At 44.9% G+C, this 18,804-nt stretch overlaps 2 protein-coding genes across 4 annotated transcripts in view; one reads left to right on the top strand and one right to left on the bottom strand.

The window, feature by feature from the left end:
- Positions 1 to 810: 810 nt before the first annotated feature.
- On the bottom strand, positions 811 to 1,729 carry LOC119655482. Of its 2 annotated transcripts, none has more exons than XM_038061382.1 (2): positions 1,513 to 1,729; positions 811 to 1,461 (listed from the first exon to the last, which is right to left on the bottom strand). In XM_038061382.1, exons 1-2 carry the CDS (start codon positions 1,681 to 1,683, stop codon positions 832 to 834), a joined length of 801 nt encoding a protein of 266 aa, XP_037917310.1. In that variant the 5' UTR covers positions 1,684 to 1,729; the 3' UTR covers positions 811 to 831. The 2 variants fall into 2 exon arrangements, with proteins under 2 accessions (XP_037917310.1, XP_037917311.1); XM_038061383.1 differs by having other exon boundaries at positions 811 to 1,439.
- Positions 1,730 to 17,117: 15,388 nt separating this feature from the next.
- The window catches only part of LOC119653416, a 404,817-nt gene continuing 403,130 nt past the window's right edge, over positions 17,118 to 18,804 (top strand). For both annotated transcript variants that reach the window (XM_038057986.1, XM_038057985.1), the window contains exon 1: positions 17,118 to 17,793. The gene's annotated coding sequence lies outside the window, so the exon portion shown is untranslated. The remainder of the gene's footprint in view (positions 17,794 to 18,804) is intronic.

Genomic DNA, 18,804 nt, shown 5'->3' with positions numbered 1-18,804 from the left:
GACGATTTCGTTGCGTACATAATAATAAACTTTATATGCGATACCACGACCGACTGCTTGTGGATAAAACCCCGCTGAATCGATTGCGGTGGGCGGATCGCTTAATCTGTATAGATGAGGATGACCTAGCCCAGGAAGTCTTTAAGGGCGATATGCATATATAGTCGAAAAAGAAGGCGTAGCAGATGGAGCGATGGCATACGCCAGGGAGCCAGAGAACTTTTAAAGATATCGAAGCGATGGACCCCAGTGTAAAGCTGGGATATCCGAAGTTTCTTACTAGGGCAGGCCTAGACCGGACACCAGTTATTGCGCCGTTGATGATTATGACGGGTGTTCAGCCCATTTCTTTGAGTAACCCCTTCTCGATGGATTGTCATCAGGCAGGATACAGTATGGTGTAATTATTCCAACTAAACTAGGCCCTCGCCTCTGCTATTTATTCACCTTCCCCGAGCAGGGGTTTTTACTGAAGATAGTGCTTACATTAAAGGCTACTTATTAACTGGGAGTCCCAGGGAAATGTTGTAAATTTGCTCAATCCCAATGAGGCAATAATATCCGCTGAACCTAATCTGAAATTAAGCCGGCCGGCTTGATCAAAAAAGAATGCAAGCGTAATTCTTATTTGTATTTCTTCAACTTTACGATATTGCAGTAGTCGCGATAGGCTTGCAGCTCGATTTTATATTGAACTTTTGCGGTTGGGGTTTTATCGTTTCTATGTTCAAGCCCCCTTACCTTTCCAGGGAGTTGCTAGATATTAACCTATGCATCAGAGAATACCGGAATATCTTATTCATTGCCACCTATTATACATAAGTATCGCTTTTACAATATGGACAGAATTAAAAATATTGTGATCTTGATCCAACAGTGCTTTTTCTGAATACCCAAAATTCTTCCACCGCTCAGTGCCATTCGTTTAGTATTTTCTACTTTCACATAATCATCAATGAAGGAACTATGGTGCAGAATATCAGTAGCAATCAACCCATACTTTTCATTTTCAACTGAAAAGGAGGCCAACCCTACAATTAATCCTTCATAGATTATTGGTCCGCCTCCTATTGTGAATCTAGAAGACAAGCAGATCAACTTCTCGTGATTTGTCGTGCGAGTATCAGCGCAAAATACGAAGGGCAACACCTTAACGATTCCGACCTGAAGGGTATCAACCAGTTTATTTCTATCGTTCAAAAAACCAAAACTAATCGCGAAATCCCAATTATATGGTCTTTCGTACGCTAAAGGTGATGACTCGCTTCCTGTTGCTCCTGAGAATCGTTCCATTAGCTTTACCAAAGCAATGTCGTCACTGCTGTTTGATGACCCTTTATAGAATCCTCCGTGAACGTGTATTTCCCCTACTCTTCGATATTCACAGCTATCAATGCAATTTGGATTCGTCCTTGACAAGGTACCACTGAGAATGTATCCTGTGAAATTGACACAACGGCACTTTATATCAGCAACACAATGAGCCGTTGTCAGAATGTACTCCTCAGTTACCAATGATCCCAGACAGGATACTTCTAGATGTAACTCCCTCTTGAAGAAGACGATACTTGGATATTCTGCGAAATCTGCGTCGTGAGTTTCCATGAACATTGAGTTTACTATGAAAGACTTTCTTAGAATTGCGGATATGCAAGAAGTGAGTAGAATAGGTAAAAAACTCATAGTGAAGGCAAATATCGGATTTTACTTGTCAATTTAGAGAATGCATGACTACTTTTCTAAGGAATGTGATAATGACCTTGACAGCAATTTGCCTAGATCCTTTTTGGAAGGCAATAATAAGAAATAATATTCTCTGCTCATATTCTTGGGGCGAAATTCGATCTGTCAGTTGCGTTTTGAACCGAAGAGCGTAAGCCACATCCTTATTGTCATAAGCCTTATTAACATTGGAAAACTTGAAAACGTTTCCAATAAATCAAAGTTGGTATGGAGACTGATAAAACTGACAATCTTCTGGGTGTTTGTCTTGTTCATTACCCATTGTAGCCCCTTCCACCATAATGGATAATTCACCAAACTGCGAGGACTTTTGCCTCTGGAAGCTCTAAATGCTGGGTTGTCCTTTGACCTGACGTGGCCCTAACTCCAGGAATATCCTCCAAGAGCTTTTAAGCGGTTCACCTTCTAGCTAACTGCACTATCCAACTTTTCTGGACTTCTTTTCTATCTAATCTAAGACTATCGTCGAATCATACCAGCAATTCACTGCTACCTCTTTCAGATCCATTACGGAAATCACCTATTACCTCCAGACACCTTTCCATGACTATCTTCTGTATTGCTATAGACCACCGCCGCATGGACTGCTTCTGAGGCATGACAAAAACCATGAAGCTAGCACCGGTACTTGTTTGAATAATGAATCCAGCGCGCCATCTGAATAGATTCCAGCTCTGGAAGCTCGGCTTCCTACCGTCGCCACTCTGTCAATATATCTTCCGGAGGAGCTTCAGGTCCCAACCAACTTCAGATTGCCCAATCTTTTGCAGGAGGATTTTCATTCATATCGTCGTTGGTGCAAGCCACTGCAGTGGATCGTAGATTACAGTAGTATTTGATAACATTTTCCGCTTGATTAGGTTTCAGTTGGACTATATTTCGCTGACATGAATCTGAGGTCATCCATCGATGGAATGGTTGCTTTTCACCAGATTTCATAAATGCTGGATAAACATAGCTGCTTCCGTCTTTGTCTCAACGCCGCTTAATAAATTATCATCCAAAAAACCCTTCTAAAATTTCTCCGGTGCACTAGAGAACCTATCCCCTTCATATAGTATATCGCCATCTGATACAATGTCTTGACTGAGAGGAATGTGCCGGAAGTTTCACTAACTGAAATTGCTGTGAGAATGAACTTCTGAATCGCTCTAGCCTTTGATGGCATATATTTATCTTTGATGGTCTATATAGTATATTTGTACTTCCTCCATCTCAACATTATCGTAGGTAAGTAATCCTGCATCTTGGGCCCTGCATGAAATCGGTTATTCAAACTGATTCTGGATGAAGTCTTCATCGAAGCGTCGAACAATGGTCGGACCTTGGTTTTAGCACTTGCTTTTTTGACTGCTGAGTGATGGCAAGGTGGTCTTCTCCTATGAGTGGACTTGCCGGTTTCATATGTCCTAAGTCAAGGTATTCTTGTGTAGCTTTATGGTATGCTATTCGCAATTCCTCGTCCTTATCAAGCCGCTTCTCTAGCTGTCTAAAACGTATCAGCGCCCTATTTCTAGAGTTTCCTAGCTGAGGAATGCTAGGATCATCCTCGGATGATAGAGTAACTGCATATCTTCCATCTGTTTCACGGCTGATCGTACTTTCATAAATGATTTCGCACCCGTTAGCAGACGGCGTTCATCTGGAACGTCTTCCATGCCGAAGTAACCTAGTAACCTTTAAGGACGACTTGGAATTCTATCGTATGGTACATATGTTGGATACTAACGTCGTTAAATCGGCCTCTATAATCTCCTCGAAGCCTTCAGCATCTACAATTAGATCTACGACCGATTTGATGTTGTAGGTTTGGTCTTCAAGTTATGACCTCTTCGTCCATTCAGGTTTAAGCTCACTCAGACTCTCACTTCGAAGAAATTTTGTTAGCTCCTCTAAAACGCATGCTATGACTGTAAGCCCCAAAGGATACAAATTTCGGTGTAATTCCAACTTTCACTGTTTTCCGAACGGTAGTGGCATGAACGTCACCAATGGCTGAAATCGAAGCCAGGTTATAGCTTTTTTGCAAGGCCTAATTCGCTGCCTTCAAAGAAATAAATGACGTTTGAAATCCGGGTCAATTAATGCGGGTAGAACAAACATTTTTCCGGATAGACCTGCCACCTTGACAAGTGCTATTCCAAGTAAAACATTATGCAGATCAGACTTTCGTGCTGGCTGGCAGTATTAGCGGTTAATTCTTTTTGGAAATGGAGCAAAGTGTGGTAATCCTTACTGTATTGGAGACAACGTATCTTGCTACCGCACTTCTGCTTTTCACTATGTGATAGGCAATTTCGGCATATCTTCTTTTTCTTCGCAAATCGACATCTTTTCCTTATAGAAAGTTTTTTGTAGTCACCACATGCGTATAACACATGAATTCCCTTGCAGTAAACGCATCTGTTATTCTTCAATATCATGAAAGATTTTTTCTTGAGGGGCTGAATAGGCGGATGACTGAGGTTGAATCGTCAAAAGCAGCTTGTATTTCTTTAGAAGGAAGTCACAAAACTTGTCGGCGAAAGGTAGCACCTGACTACCTTCAATGGACTCTTCAAAAGGCGGACAGTCTTTTTCCCATGACGATTCGGACTACCAATGGTTAGGTAATCCGGTTAAGCCATTTGGCAGTGTATTGTAGACAGTAATGATGTCACTGGCAGACTTGTCAATCATCCGTGAACTCCTCATAAATGTATGCAGAATTCGGCACTATGTACTTCTGCATGGCTTGAACCAGGCTGTGTGAAAGACCCATGAAATGAAGGGAGTCGTAATTGATTTTGGTACAATATCTGCAACTAGTAATATTATAGAAGCTGTAACCACCGGTGAGATGGGAAATTTACTTAGTTTTCAGACTCAGTAACTCATGGATAACCTTGTGCTACAAGTGTTTCTTTGACAGTGTTGTGATCGTACGTTTCAGTCTCAAGTTATAGCGCGTCAAAGATGGAGTCCACCAAGCAAGAAGTTCGTCATATTTTACGTTTTTACTACCTGAGAGGTAAAAATGCAACGAAGGCAAGTTTATCGGCCTGATACTGTAACGATTCGTACAGCACAGTGTTGGTTCGATCGATTTCGTTCTGGTGTCGTGGATCTTGAAAATACACCCCGTACTTATAGGCCAATCGCCGTAGAAACCGATAAAATCATCCTAGTAGATCGGCATGTGAGCATTCGCTCGATTGGCCAGGAACTGGGTAAGGATCATAAAACCGTCTGGAACCATTTGCAGAAGATTGGATTCCAAAAAAAATTGGATTTTTGGGTGCGACAAGAGTTGACGTAAAAAAATTTCTTGGACCGAATCAATGCCTGCGATGCACTGCTGAAACGGAACGAATTCGACCCATTTTCGAAGCGGATGGTGACTGGTGATGAAAAGTGGATCACGTACGATAATCTCAAGCGAAAAAGATCGTGGGAGAAGCGCGGCGAGCCGACCCAAACCATCGCCAAGCCCAGATTGACGGCCAGGAAGGTTTTGCTGTGTGTTTGGTGGGATAGGGAGGGAATCATCCACTATGAGCTGCTCAACTATGGCCAGACCCTCAGAATTGGTCAATAAGAGTGGTGTTGTGTTCCACCAGGACAACGCTCGGTCTCACACATCTTTGATGACCCGCCAGAAGCTACGGGAGCTCGGATGGGAGGTCCTATCGCACCTACCGTATAGTCCGGACCTGGCATCAAGTGATTACCATCTCTTCCGGTCCATGCAAAACGCTCTTGGTGCTACTAAGTTGGCCTCAAAAGAGGCTTGCGAAAAGTGGCTGTCTGAGTTTTTTGCAAAAAAAAGGGGGGGGGGGGGGGGGGGGGGGGGTAATGAAGTTGCCTTCTAAATGGCAACAAGTTTGCGAACAAAACGGCGTATATTTCACTTAAATCGGATAATTCTAAGTATGTTAAATAAAGCGTCAAATTTCGATCACAAAGACGACATTTCTTTATCCCCAACCCAATATATGCAATGAAATTTCGAGAGACTCAAAAGCCAAAGTTTGACACATAATCGGAAACTGTAAAGTTATTGAAAATATTTGATTGCTGTTTCATGCGTCCAAAGGAATACTGAAAATCGCTTAATGATAGGATATATTTATTTGGCTTTAATTCACTTCACTTCACATTTACATTCTCACTTTTTATATTGAATCTTCTCTTGAGCTTTCGTCCGCAAAATTAATATTAATAATAATCGTTTGTGCAAGAATCCAATTGGATCAGGGCCTTGAAGTATGTTAGAGCATTTCATTCATTTCATAGCCTGTAGGAGGCGCTCGCCCGAGATTATTACCCTAATTTGACTCAGGTACTCATCCACAGCTGAGCCGACTGGTATCCGACATCAAATCACGATATAAATTCGACTGCTACCAGTGAGATTTAAACAGCTCAGCTATCCGGACACGACCGAAAAATTGTATCTCCTTCAGAAAAGGTTACGTACATCTGTATCGTCAGCTGAGCGAAATATGTCCCTAGGTGTTCTCAAACTGTGCCGAGTTGAATTCAACTGCTGAATTGAAATCAGCTGAGGATGGGATTTATGTGCGCCATAAATTGCATGCACACACGGCCAGAGCTGCAGAAGTCTCCCTGCTGTAGCGCCCAATGTGGGATCATCGTGTATATCTCAAGTTGTGAGTTGCCTTGTAAAGGTCACGGAAGCGGGTGGTAGGTAATGATTACATGGTTGTGTTGCCATAAATTTCTTTTATCAATTGAGGTATTTTGTAGATTTTTATGCAATTCACGGAATTTACAAATTTCAACTGAACTACCGTTTGTTGAGAGTAAAATCATAGATGACTGAAGATTGGCTAAAACTAGCTGTTAGAAGTAGACATATTAAGCACAAAAATTATTACTGCAACAATCCTTTAGGTAGCAGGAAGCCTATATAGTGGTAGTATCGTGGCTCTTGAAATTGAAAATAATATGGACAATCAGGATAAATTATCATATCTTTGCTTTTTTTTCGTGGGGTAGGGTAGGTGGATGCATTTACACACTTAGTGTTGAATTCCCGGTTCGGTACGCCGTCGGACTACAAAGAAAACACCTCCCTATTGTCAGAGTGCTAGCCTGAAACCGTTTGTCACGGCTCTATGTGTCAGCACTCCTCAGCATCTCTTCGACAATGTTGTCTGGAGAGAGATCCCCTATCTTTAAATAGAGCTGCTGGCGAACTCCATCTCACCTTCTACAGGAAAAAAAAGTGTGATGGGCGGCGTCCACAACTCTATTGCAAAACACACAATCCGGAGATCGCGCCTTTTCAGTTTTGTGCAGATAAGATTGAAAACCTCCATGCCCACTTAAAAATTGCGTAAGAAAATAGTCAGTCTCACCAGGCTCCCGATTCAGCCGCGTACCTAAGTTGCTAATGAGCCACGCAGTCCATCTGCCTCTAGTTTCATTTTGCCAAGAGAGTTGCCATTCATCTAGGGTGCGTTGCCGTTTTTCGCGAGCAACCACCTCCCTTGCGCTTGTATATAGCTTGACGCTCCTTACCAAGAAGGGCAACGGGGATTACTCTCGCGATCACCATCACGGCCAGTTCAGAGACAGTGCGGTACGCAGACGCCACCCTTGTTCACTGCAGCTTTGATTTGCTCAAGAAAGCTTATCTTTGAGTCAAGAGTCAGCCCGAGGTACTTTACCGCTGGTTTCGACTCGATTATCGACTTACCGAACGATATAGGTCGCAAGGTCGGAATTCTCTTTTTAGTCACGATGCCTATTTCGGTTTTTTTCCAGTGCAAGGTTGAAACCATGAGTAGTCCATCCGCTTACCCATCGCATCAATATGCCGAGTATGCTTTGCGCCTGTTAGACAGTGCGTCCAGCAACAAGCGCTGCGATATCTTCTGCATAGCCGAACAGGCGCGACTCTTCTGACATGTCGAGTTTAAGTAGACTATCATAGGTAGCGTTCCAGGGTTCCGGTCCTAAGATAGAACCCTTTGCTACCCCCGACGTGACCTCCATCCTCCTCTGATTCTCTAGTGTTTCATAGAGCAGAGAACGGTTCCTCAGATAGTCCCTCAATATCTGTAAGAGATAGTTCGGCACGTGGAAAGTATTGTCTAGTGTGCCTAGAATGTCTTTCCATATTACAGAATTGAAGCCGTTTCTGACGTCAAGTCAAGTCCCTCTGCTCGGCTTAAGTGAACAGGGTTTCCGCAGAGCCCCGATTTTTCGGGTTACCAGATTTTAACTGAGCTTTTCGGATTCCCGGTGTTCACTTTCGCGACGTTCCATGCACAGAAAGAGCGCCCGGGTGGCACCCATTAAGAGTTTGTGTCCACTACTTCATAAGCAATGTATTGATGGTCGCTTGCCGAGATGTCTTCTAGAGCTCGCCAATCGTCCACCAGCGAAACTAGTGACTCCGACGCAAAGGTTACATCTGGAAGGCTTCCCTCGCAGCCTGGGCGCCAGAACGTTGGGGTGGATCCGGTGCTTAGAATTACCAGTCCTTCTCTCGCCGCCATTTCCAGAATTCGTTTCCATCTGGAGTCTGTGTGAGGCATGCATCACCCCCGATCAGGATCCGCCCATCTGTATCTAAAATAGTGTCCTCCAAAGCATCAAGCCTGCGTCGAAAGTCCGGCCTCGTCTCATTCGGCGGAAGATAGACACTGAAAAACGTTATCCCTGAACACCGCATCCAGACAAAGCCGTTTCCTCGGCCTTGGGTAAGAACTCTAAGGAGGGTGCAACCCGAACCCATATGGCCACGGTACCCTATATGTCAGGGTGCCATGAAACTGGGTCCTTGTTTCGGTACTGCTCACTGTTGAGTACTAAATCAGCTTTGGTCTCCGCACCGAACTGCACTAGCCCGCAGTGTGCGCAACGTTCTCATCAGTTGCGCCACGGTGCCTGCATAGGACGCAGCTTTCCTTTTCATTGCAGGTGTTCGCTGTATGGCCTGCCTGACCGCATTTACGGCATGTTGTCCTTCTGTCAGGTCCCCGACAGGTTGCAGATATGTGCCCATAATCTAAACATATGTAGCATATGGTTGGGGCGGCCCGGATTTGTATTCTACACACTACCTAACCAATTCTTGTTTTCTCGCTGTTTAGAAGCGTCCTCGCGTATTGCTCGGCAATACGGCGGCGCGACGTGTTGTTGTCTCTTGTTCCTCTTCGCCTTCTTCTTTTGAGCCCTGGAGAGTACCTGAGTGAATTCTCCTTCAGAGGTCCCTTCTTCCTTTGGTTTTTTCCCCACTTCGCACTGCAATGGGCTGTCTGCGATCCGTTTGTTACTCGTAGTGTTCTCGTCGGGAGAGTCGGTTGGTTCTGCTTCCTGTGGATTTTCTCTTATTCTCCATGTCCGCATATAATATGAAATCCTGTCCAGGAGCTCCTCCTTTTCCATTAGCCCGTTTTTCACTCCTTTTCTTACGTTTTTCTGGGGGAACCTCGCAGATCGCATGCGCTTCACAACTGCCGCGCATTTCCCAATAAGCCTTTCTGCTTTAGCTTCCGCCAGAGTAGTCAATAGCCTTCCCACTCGGCTTGTATTCGAAACCATTTGGTTATTTTCGGCATTTTCCACTGTGCCTCTTTTCGCATTTATAGCACTACGTGGTATGGTCCGGGTTCCCGTCTCCGTTGCAAGTGTACTTCACTTTGCGAGTCCTTTTCTTCGTCTGCGCGTCCCGGTGTCCTGTCGGATATTACAGCCCTTGTTGCGTCCTTCGCTGGGCGCTGCGGTTACCGGCGCATTTTCATGCTGCGAATAAACGCTCTCTACTTCCACTATCTTTTCGTTTGATTTGCTTTTGTCAGCGCATTGTGTGCATGGGAGTAGGTCGCAATAGTCAGGAACGGGTATACCCTCGGGGATAAAGCCCCTACCCCAGTTCATCATCATCATTATCAACGGCGCAACAACCGGTATCTTGTCTAGGTCTGCCTTAATAAGGAACTCCAGACATCCTGGTTTTGCGTCGAGGTCCACCAATTCGATATCCCTAAAAGCTGCCTGGCGTCCTGACCTACGTCATCGTTCCATCTTAGGCAGGGTCTGCCTCGTCTTCTTTTTCTACCATAGATATTGTCCTTATAGACTTTCCGGGCTGGAACATCCTCATCCATACGGATTAAGTGACAGTGTACAGTAAGAGCTTTGACCCTATGGTGAGACGAACAGACGAGCAGAACAGTTTTTGTAAGCTGAAATAGGCTCTGTTGGTTGACAACAACCGTGCGCGGATTTCATCATCGTAGCTGTTATCACTTGTGATTTTCGACCCTAGATAGGAGAAATTATCGACGGTCTCAAAGTTGTATTCTCCTATCTTTATTCTTCACGTTTGACCAGTGCGGTTTGATGTTGTTGGTTGGTTGGTTTTCGGTGCTGACGTTGCCACCATATATTTTGTCTTGCCTTCATTGATGTGCAGCCCAAGATCTCGCGCCGCCTGCTCGATCTGGATGAAGGCAGTTTGTATATCCTGGGTGGTTCTTCCTATGGTGTCTATATCGTCAGCATAGGCCAGTAGTTGGGTGAACTTAAAGAGGATCGTACCTCTTGCATTTACCTCAGCATCAAGGATCACTTTCTTGAGGGCCAGGTTAAATAGGACGCATGATAGGGCATCCCCTTGTCGTAGACCGTTGTTGATGTCGAATGGTCTTGAGAATGATCCTGCTGCTTTTATCTGGACTCGCACATTGGTCAGGGTCAGCCTAGTCAGTCTTATCAATTTCGTCGGGATACCGAATTCTCTCATGACCGTGTACAGTTTTACCCTGGCTATGCTATCATAGGCGGCTTTAAAGTCGATGAAGTGATGGTGCAACTGATGCCCATATTCGAACAGTATTTCCATCGCTTGCCGCAGAGAGGAAATCTGATCTGTTGCTGATTTGCCTGGAGTGAAGCCTCCTTGGTACGGGCCAATGTTGTTCTGGGCGTATGGGGCTATCCGGCCTAACAAGATAGCGGAGAATATCTTGCTGGGCTGTGTGATATCTCCCTTTTTATGAATGAGGTAGATAATGCCTCTTTGCCAGTAGTCGGGCATTGATTCGCTGTCCCACACCTTGAGTACAAGTTGATGAACCACTTGGTGTAACTGGTTGCCTCCATATTTAACCAATTCGGCTGAAATTCGATCAGCTCCTGGCGACTTATGATTTTTAAGCCGATGAATTGCACAGACTATTTCTTCTATACTTGGTGGTGGCAGTATTTGTCCGTCGTCTTCAGCTGGCGGGACTTCCAACTCGCCGATATTCTGGTTGTTCAGTAGTTCATCAAAGTACTCAATCCATCGCTTCAATATGCCCATTCTGTCGGAAATCAGATTTCTCTACCCCAGTTGCCTGATACCTAACCTACGATTAGCTGATCTCAGAGCTGACGGACGCATCAGCGCCCGCTCGGGACAACGCGGTCTACTAATACTGGTTCAATGCACACTACCCGACAAGGGTCCCGAAGGGACTGACTCCTGATACACGCTACAACTAACACCTTGGTAGAGCGAACCTCACACCACTCCACCTTTCGCCGACGATTCTGCTCCCTTGCGTCCAATTTCTCTAAATATTATCGCATCTGGTAATGCAGCCACGTACATGCCCCCATCCCCAAAGTGATTCATCTTCGTCCGCAGCCTTCTCCGGTGACCGAGCCGCTTGGCTCCATTTTCACGTACCGGCGTTAAACCAGTAGCGTCCACGTCACCAACTTCACTTTCTTCCGCTCTTCTAAAAGGCAGGATTCAGCAATGGGTTCCTTCCACCCGCCCCCCCCCCCCCCCTCTCCATATTGGCTGAAGTTTCCTTCTGCCGAGCCTTCTTCTTGCGCTTACAGATAGATGTAGTAACGCGGACGGGTCGGCCGTAGTTGGATTTTCAGTTATTCCCAAGGTGGGAGTTGTTGTGCCTTCCTTTCCGGCTGGATTAACTGTAGGCGAGTTTGAAAGCATGCCTTTTACAGATTGAAGAGAATTTAGTGAAGCCTCCTATATCCGCGCTCATGTTCGCGAGTGGAGTCGAAGTGTGTGACTTCTTACCACTTTGAGAGTCAAACTGATAGCTTCCATATTCATGTTTTTGAACAACCTTGGTATAGTACGGTCACGGTGGTGTCCGAGTGGAAGTTTTCTTCCTTTAGTTACCTAGGAATTGGAGCCTTCCTGCCTGTCTAAATGGCGGTGTCCCAGTGTTAGTTGGATTGCGTGATCATTGATTGTCGTTGTTTTGTATTATTGGTATATTGTCGCACAGAAAACGGTTCCAATCTCAGCACATTCCTCCTTCTCCAGTAAATTTCAAAGCTGTTTTGGAAGCAGTCTAAAAAGTTAGCCTTTGAAGATGTTAACTCAAGGCAAAAGTTCAAGATGGCTTTTTAAAGACTACAAGGGTATACTGTTTATGTATACTTCAAGGATATACTGTTTATGTAATCACATAAAATCCAAAGAGTGGCTTGCATGTGTATCAGTAGGGCAATGAGGACATGCCCAACGGTTTCCCTTGAGGTACTTCTGGGATTAACCCCTCTCTATCTGAACATACAGATGCAGGCAAAGAGGGCAATATTCAGGATGGCCAGTAAGATGGGTGAGGCGGGGAACTGTCTAAACCGAAGGAAGATTGATATTCTTTTTAGGCGGTATCCCGAATTACTGATACCGAGGGATAACATGACAACGAGGTTTCAGTTTGACAAGAAGTTTGAAACACCTTGGAGTAACAAGGCAAGCTGGGAGAGCGTGGCTGCGACATACGGCTTAAACCAGCAACTGATTACTTGGTACACTGACGTATCCTTCACAGCAGAGGGAGCGGGTGCCGGTGTCATTGGTACAAGGAAAATGTACTTTGAGCCAATGGGCAGGTACACTAGGATATTCTAGACGGAAATATACGCTATAGACAACAGACAGGGGGCAGAACATAGCTATTCTCACCGATAGCCAAGCAGCGATCAAGGCACTTAGGTCCAACCAGGTGAACTATAAACTGGTGTGGGTATGCCTTGAGAGACTGAGTACACTCGGCTCCTCCAACAAGGTCTGGATACTTTGGGTTCCAGGCCATGCTGGATTCGAAGACAACGAGGCAGTGGACGAACTAGCCAAGAAGGAAGCAGGGACGCCTTTACACGGGCCAGAACCCTTCCGTGGAATCGGAAACGGTTTCATTACTATGACGCTAAGAAATGAAGAGGAACGGTTGAGGGAACTATACGGGGCGGGCCAACAGTCCAGGGTGCTTATTGGGGGATACGAATCATGCGCACAAAGGATTGCTTAAACCTCAAGAGAAGGAACCTTGGAATAATAGGGGGAATTCTCATTGGTCACTGTCGGCTAAACTATCACTTAGGGAAGGTAGGGATAGCTACGGACACTGCCTGCAGGTTTTATGCGAAGGATGATGAAACTTCTATACACGTCCTGAGACAGTGTCCAGCACTTGTGCAAAGTAGGTCGATGTATCTAGGAGAGTACTTAATACCAGATGCAATGTTGAAAAATCTGGAAGTAGGGAATATACTAATAGGCTTGCTTGGAATACTATGATTAATAGGTACACTATAACCAGTAAAAAGGCACAATAGTTCTTTAAGGACGTGGTGCGACTTTCCCTTAACAGAATAATAATAATAATAATAATATTCTGGTTCTGGTATAAGAAATTTACCAGCGTACACAGTCGGTTGGCACGCAGTATAAATGAGGTCATGAGTCGGCCGGAGGAATTTCCACCTTTCCTCACTGCGGGAATTACCTACCTTATCCCTAAGAAGGACACGGTGCAGGACCCCGCAGACACAAGACCGATCACTTGCTTACCAACCCTCTACAAATTCATCACGTCCATTATTAGTGGAAGGATCAATGCGCACCTCGAGACCAACAACATTCTGACCGAGGAGCAGAAGGGCTGCCGAGTTGGGTCAAGGGGTTGCAAAGAGCAACTCATTATCGACTCGGTAGTTGTAGGACAAGCAACTAGAGGCCAAAGAAACCTCTTCAGTTGCTATATCGATTATGCCAAGGCTTTTGATAGCGTTCCGCATACCTGGCTAATCGACATCCTACATCTGTATCGCATTGATCCGAAACTAATAAAGTTTTTGGCGACAGTCATGGAAGGGTGGCATACCACCTTGTCAGTCCGTACATCTGAGGGTGCTAATACCTCAGAGCCCATCCGTATTCGGAGGGGCATCTTCCAGGGGAATTCATTGAGTCCTCTTTGGTTTTGTATGGCACTGAACCCCCTTTCATGGCTACTGAATGATGCTAGAGGGCATGGTTTTGCAATAAAATATGGCCTACGTGCTAAGTGCGAACTGACACACTTGATGTACCTAGATGACATCAAGCTGTATGCTGGTACTGACAACCATCTTAGAAGTCTGTTGAGAATAATAGACATGTTCAGCCGTGATATTCGGATGGAGTTTGGATTAGACAAATGTCGAATCCAAGCCATCCGCAAAGGTCATCACGAGCCGCATGCCGGACATAGCATTGGTGACCTCCACATCGAAGCTATGACCGAGACAGACTTCTACAAGTACCTAGGAATTCTGCAAGGAACCCATGCTCGAGTTGGTGATCTGAAGGAAGCTCTGCTGTCCGAATTCCTGCGACGTGTAAAGCTGGTGCTGAAATCGCATCTCTCGGGGAAGAATAAAATAAGCGCGTTGAATGTATTCGCTATCCCTTCACTGGCTTATGCATTCGGAATATTGCCGTGGACGAAGACCGACCTGGAAAACGTCCAGCGGCGGATACGGACAACTATGTCCAAATTCCGAATGCATCACCCAAAGTCTGCCGTGGAGCGGATGAACCTGCCTCGTGACATCGGAGGTAGGGGCGTGGTTGACGTGGCGGCACAACATCATCGCCAAGTCGACTCGCTGCGCGCTTATTTTTACAGTAAAGAGCAGGCGAGTCCCTTGCATGCGGCTGTCTGTAAGGCAGACTGTGGACTGACTCCACTTAACTTGAAGGATCGATCTTTCAATCCTCTGAGTGGGGTGAAGTCGGACCAGGAGCGGATCGAGGAATGGAAGTCGAAGGCAATGCACGGTAAACACGTGAATTGTCTTTGGCAGCCATTTGTCGATTTGCATCTGTCGAACAGGTGGCTGTGTGCTGGGGAGCTCTTTGCTGAGACGGAGGGGTTCATGTGTGCCATTCAGGATGGCGTGGTCGCCACCCGAGCTTATAAAAAGCTCATCATGAAAGAACGGGTGGAGAACGACCAGTGCAGAATGTGTGGTTCAGCATTAGAGACGTTGGACCATCTCATTTCTGGCTGTACTGTTATGGCACCGGTGCAATACATCACCAGGCATAATGCTGTATGTAAGGTTATCCATCAAAACCTTGCATATAAGCATGGGCTGATCACGGGAACATGTCCGGTTTACCGATATGAGCCGCAAGCAGTACTTGATAGTTCTGCTTACAGCATGTATTGGGACCGGCAAGTTCTGACTGATCGCCATACCGCACACAACAAGCCTGACGTACTGCTAGTTGACAAGACGGGTCGCTCCGCGTATATTATTGATGTTGCTATCCCCCATAATAGCAACATTGAACGGAAATACGTGGAGAAGAAGGTGAACTATGAGCCATTGGCTCGTGAAATCAAAGAAATTTGGCGTCTCGAGCGGGTGGTTGTAGTTCCCATAATATTGTCAGCTACAGGTATTGTACCTAAATCCCTGACGGCTTCCCTTGATGTCCTGGGACTTTCGCACAGTCTGGTTCAAACCATGCAGAAGTACACCATTCTGCATACGTGCTCGATGTTGCGGGGGGTACTCGACGGATTCTCCCACTGACCTACCACCGGCTACCACCACCAGTGCCCCTTTAGTTTTTAAGTAGGCAGGATCGTCCGAGCCTAAATGCTTGGCACTTAGTGCTAGTATTAGGTAAAATCCGGCATCTGCCGAGATTGTGATAACTCGGAAATAATAATAATAGTTTGGGGCATAGCACCCAAGCATTCAAAATTAAAAAAACAAAAAATGACTGACGGTTTCGTCCAGGGCAGAGGCAACTCTTCAGATGCTGCCTCACCTCTGCCCTGGGAGCAGCGTGACCAAAAGTGCCAACAAGTGGAAAAACGCTCTCTTATATCATCGCAAAAACACAAGAAGGTTGCGAATTATATTGGACTAAACCGTCAGTTGTTTTAGTTTAAGCTAGACTAAAGCTGGGTAGTTGTTTAGGATATGCGGGATCCTAAGTCCACATCCACATGATGGTGGACTGGACCAAATGAGGAGCAACTTAACTCTGCCCTGGACGAAACCGTCAGTCATTTTTTGTTTTTTGTTTTTTAATTTTTAATAATAATACTGTTTATGTATCAAAAGACTGGGATTTATTCAGAAAATTCAACTGGGAAATATCCATATTTCTGCAACTTAGTAATATAGTAAAGTTTGAAGATTTCAGAAAGGCAGGACACCTAAAATCCTTGCTGAAAATCACCCTCTCCATATATTTGCTGAGAGTGCACCTTGTTCAGTTAGCGTTGAATAATTCTTTTGTATTTGGCTTGAGTTAGAAAGTCGTTTGTTAACTTAGATTTAAATAAAATTAAACTTGTTCCAGGCAGTAACTTCTTTACTGGCAAAGGTTTTTGTCAAGAACACAAATGCAAGTATTTCGGGAATCAATTATCCCCTCGCTTCCCGATACACTGTATTTGTGTTCTTTATAAAGAAAATCCCCAAAAGAAAACTCTCTAGAACCTGTTCAATTTTATCTTTCGTATTGTTTTCCCAACCATCTTAGATTGAGGTTTTTTTTGCAATGGCTTACGTACTCCTGATGATACAATGACCAAAAGGGATAAACAGGAGCCCTTCAGTCCCGTGCCACGCCTTTGAATCCTGGTTGCGATAGTGAATATTTGTATTTGCCTTTGTACCTGCTGCGTTGCTGTAGGCTTATTATTAGCACGGCATTGGGATGAGCCAATATAAAAATAGTGAGTGAGTCTCATTAAAAAAGAAATGTAAGAAATAACCATCTTATCCAACGTTCCACAAATGAATGAACACAAGACATTGTTGAACATATCTTCAAGGCATATCTACCAGTGAGGGCTTGTCAAATTATACTGAAATGACTGAGTTCAACACCTGTGATGCCACGAGATCCTAATAGTATGTCGTCCCTGTCTGGAAACGCTTAACTCTCAACGCTTCTTCTGGATTTCCACTTGGCCGTGCCTGCATGTGCCATAGAAAACCATTCGCCTACTATGAACGGCAACACATCGCGCACTCTCCATTTCAACTCTGCAACATCTTTCAACTTTCCTATTACAGCACGATTCAATTCAATGCACTGCTCAGTTGTTCGCCGGCATTCGAACGCATCAGTTAGTCTAAGGGGAGATTCGCCATTTCGTCTTGGCTCGACACAGACGGTACCGAGTGGATTCTCGTCCCTGTGCAGTGAAAAGTTTCCCTAGGTCGCTATCACCTGTTGACGATAGTCGTTGGCAAGGACGACGTCTATGAATAGAGCCTCCAGGATCAAGTGAAATTTCCCTTTGCGTGTCAGAATCGCATTTACATGAATTTTTAATTTTTCTGATATTTTCCGGTGTTTTTTGTTCGTTCGTGTGCAGTAATATAACAGTTGAATGAATTAGTATAAAAGCTACATCAGATATTCCTGAGAGTCAACGGTAGTGATTTGACTTTTTTGGGAAGCAGTGAAAAGGCGTCGAGGGCCTTCTCGATCCCTTTCGCTAGGTCGCAGAGAAGTGGGAATAGAAAAGAAATTTTTAGTCAGATGTCATCCGTGAATCAAGTGCTTCTGAGAGAATAATTCGAGTGTGCCGGGGTGAAAAGTGTTTGGCGTTTTGAAAAGATTTCGTGGAAACGTGCCGCGCTGAACTGCGACTCCAATTACTTCAGTGCGGATCACAGGAATACCGCATCTAATTTGAGTGCAGATTGCAACCTTTGCAAGGAAATACTCTCCCGAACCCGAGGCAAACATATCCATGCCAGGTAAGTGCATGCTTTCGACAGGTTTGTCCCTCGAACACGCGAAGGCACGATTGCGTTCGTACACTCACACGTATTGCAGTACGTAATGTGCAAGCCAAGCACAATATCGAGTTACGCGACTTAACCAAGTCTTTCGTTTTTTCTGCCGTTGTCGCTCGACGTCTCGAGTTTGGCGGTCAAGTTGCAAAGGGATTCCGACTCCTCACTCACTTGTATTTGCTCGAGGAAGGCTGAATTGACTTTTCCACTTTTCCCTCGCATTCGTGGGGCTACAACGACCTGCACCGAATCCGTTCATTCAACAGCCAGAGGGACAAGAACGTCTTGAGGAACCGGTTCCTGACCTTCTTTGACTCGAGTCTCAAGACGTGATCTCCTGGTTGCATTGAATTGGTGGCAGTTTTTGCTCGGATCAAAGGAGAATGGGAAGAAATGATGCACACATTTACAGGCGAAAGAAGTTGCCGGGATAGAGGTGCATTGTTAGAATGGCCCCGGGGATTTCTTTGGCTTGGATGTTGCAGGGAAGCATTCACTTGAGTGGATGTTCAATATGAGTTTTTCGCATTGTGATTTGGTAGCAATATTTTGAAATATCATTTGAATGCATGACGGATGATGTGGAAGATAGTGCTTAGACAAAGGACCTAGGACTCTGTTCGATAAGAAATTGTTGAAGTTGAAGTTTTGGAATAGGTGAATGGTCGATGACATAATTTCTGTGATTTTAATTCTATGCTTGTTGTGGGGATTTAGTCCCAAAACTGCAATTGCTTTTGCAGATTTTGATTGTGATGGATTTGTGTGTTTCGAAGTCATTTCTTACAAAAATAGATCCAGCTGATGACAGAAGGCACAAATTGGGAAGAAAATGTCTGCCATGTTTTTGGTGCATCCTTCTTATGGACAATTTGTTTTTAAACCAAATACGCTTTATATCTGAAAATAGTCAACCTATGAGACGCTGCTTCATTTCAGTCATCATCATTATCAACGGCGCAACAATCGGTA

Source organism: Hermetia illucens, chromosome 4, assembly GCF_905115235.1.
Source record: "Hermetia illucens chromosome 4, iHerIll2.2.curated.20191125, whole genome shotgun sequence".
In the NCBI taxonomy this organism is placed as follows: Eukaryota; Metazoa; Arthropoda; class Insecta; order Diptera; family Stratiomyidae; genus Hermetia; species Hermetia illucens.
The sequence above is the reverse complement of the archived record's forward strand: the minus strand, read 5'-3'. Positions and strand labels throughout refer to the sequence as shown.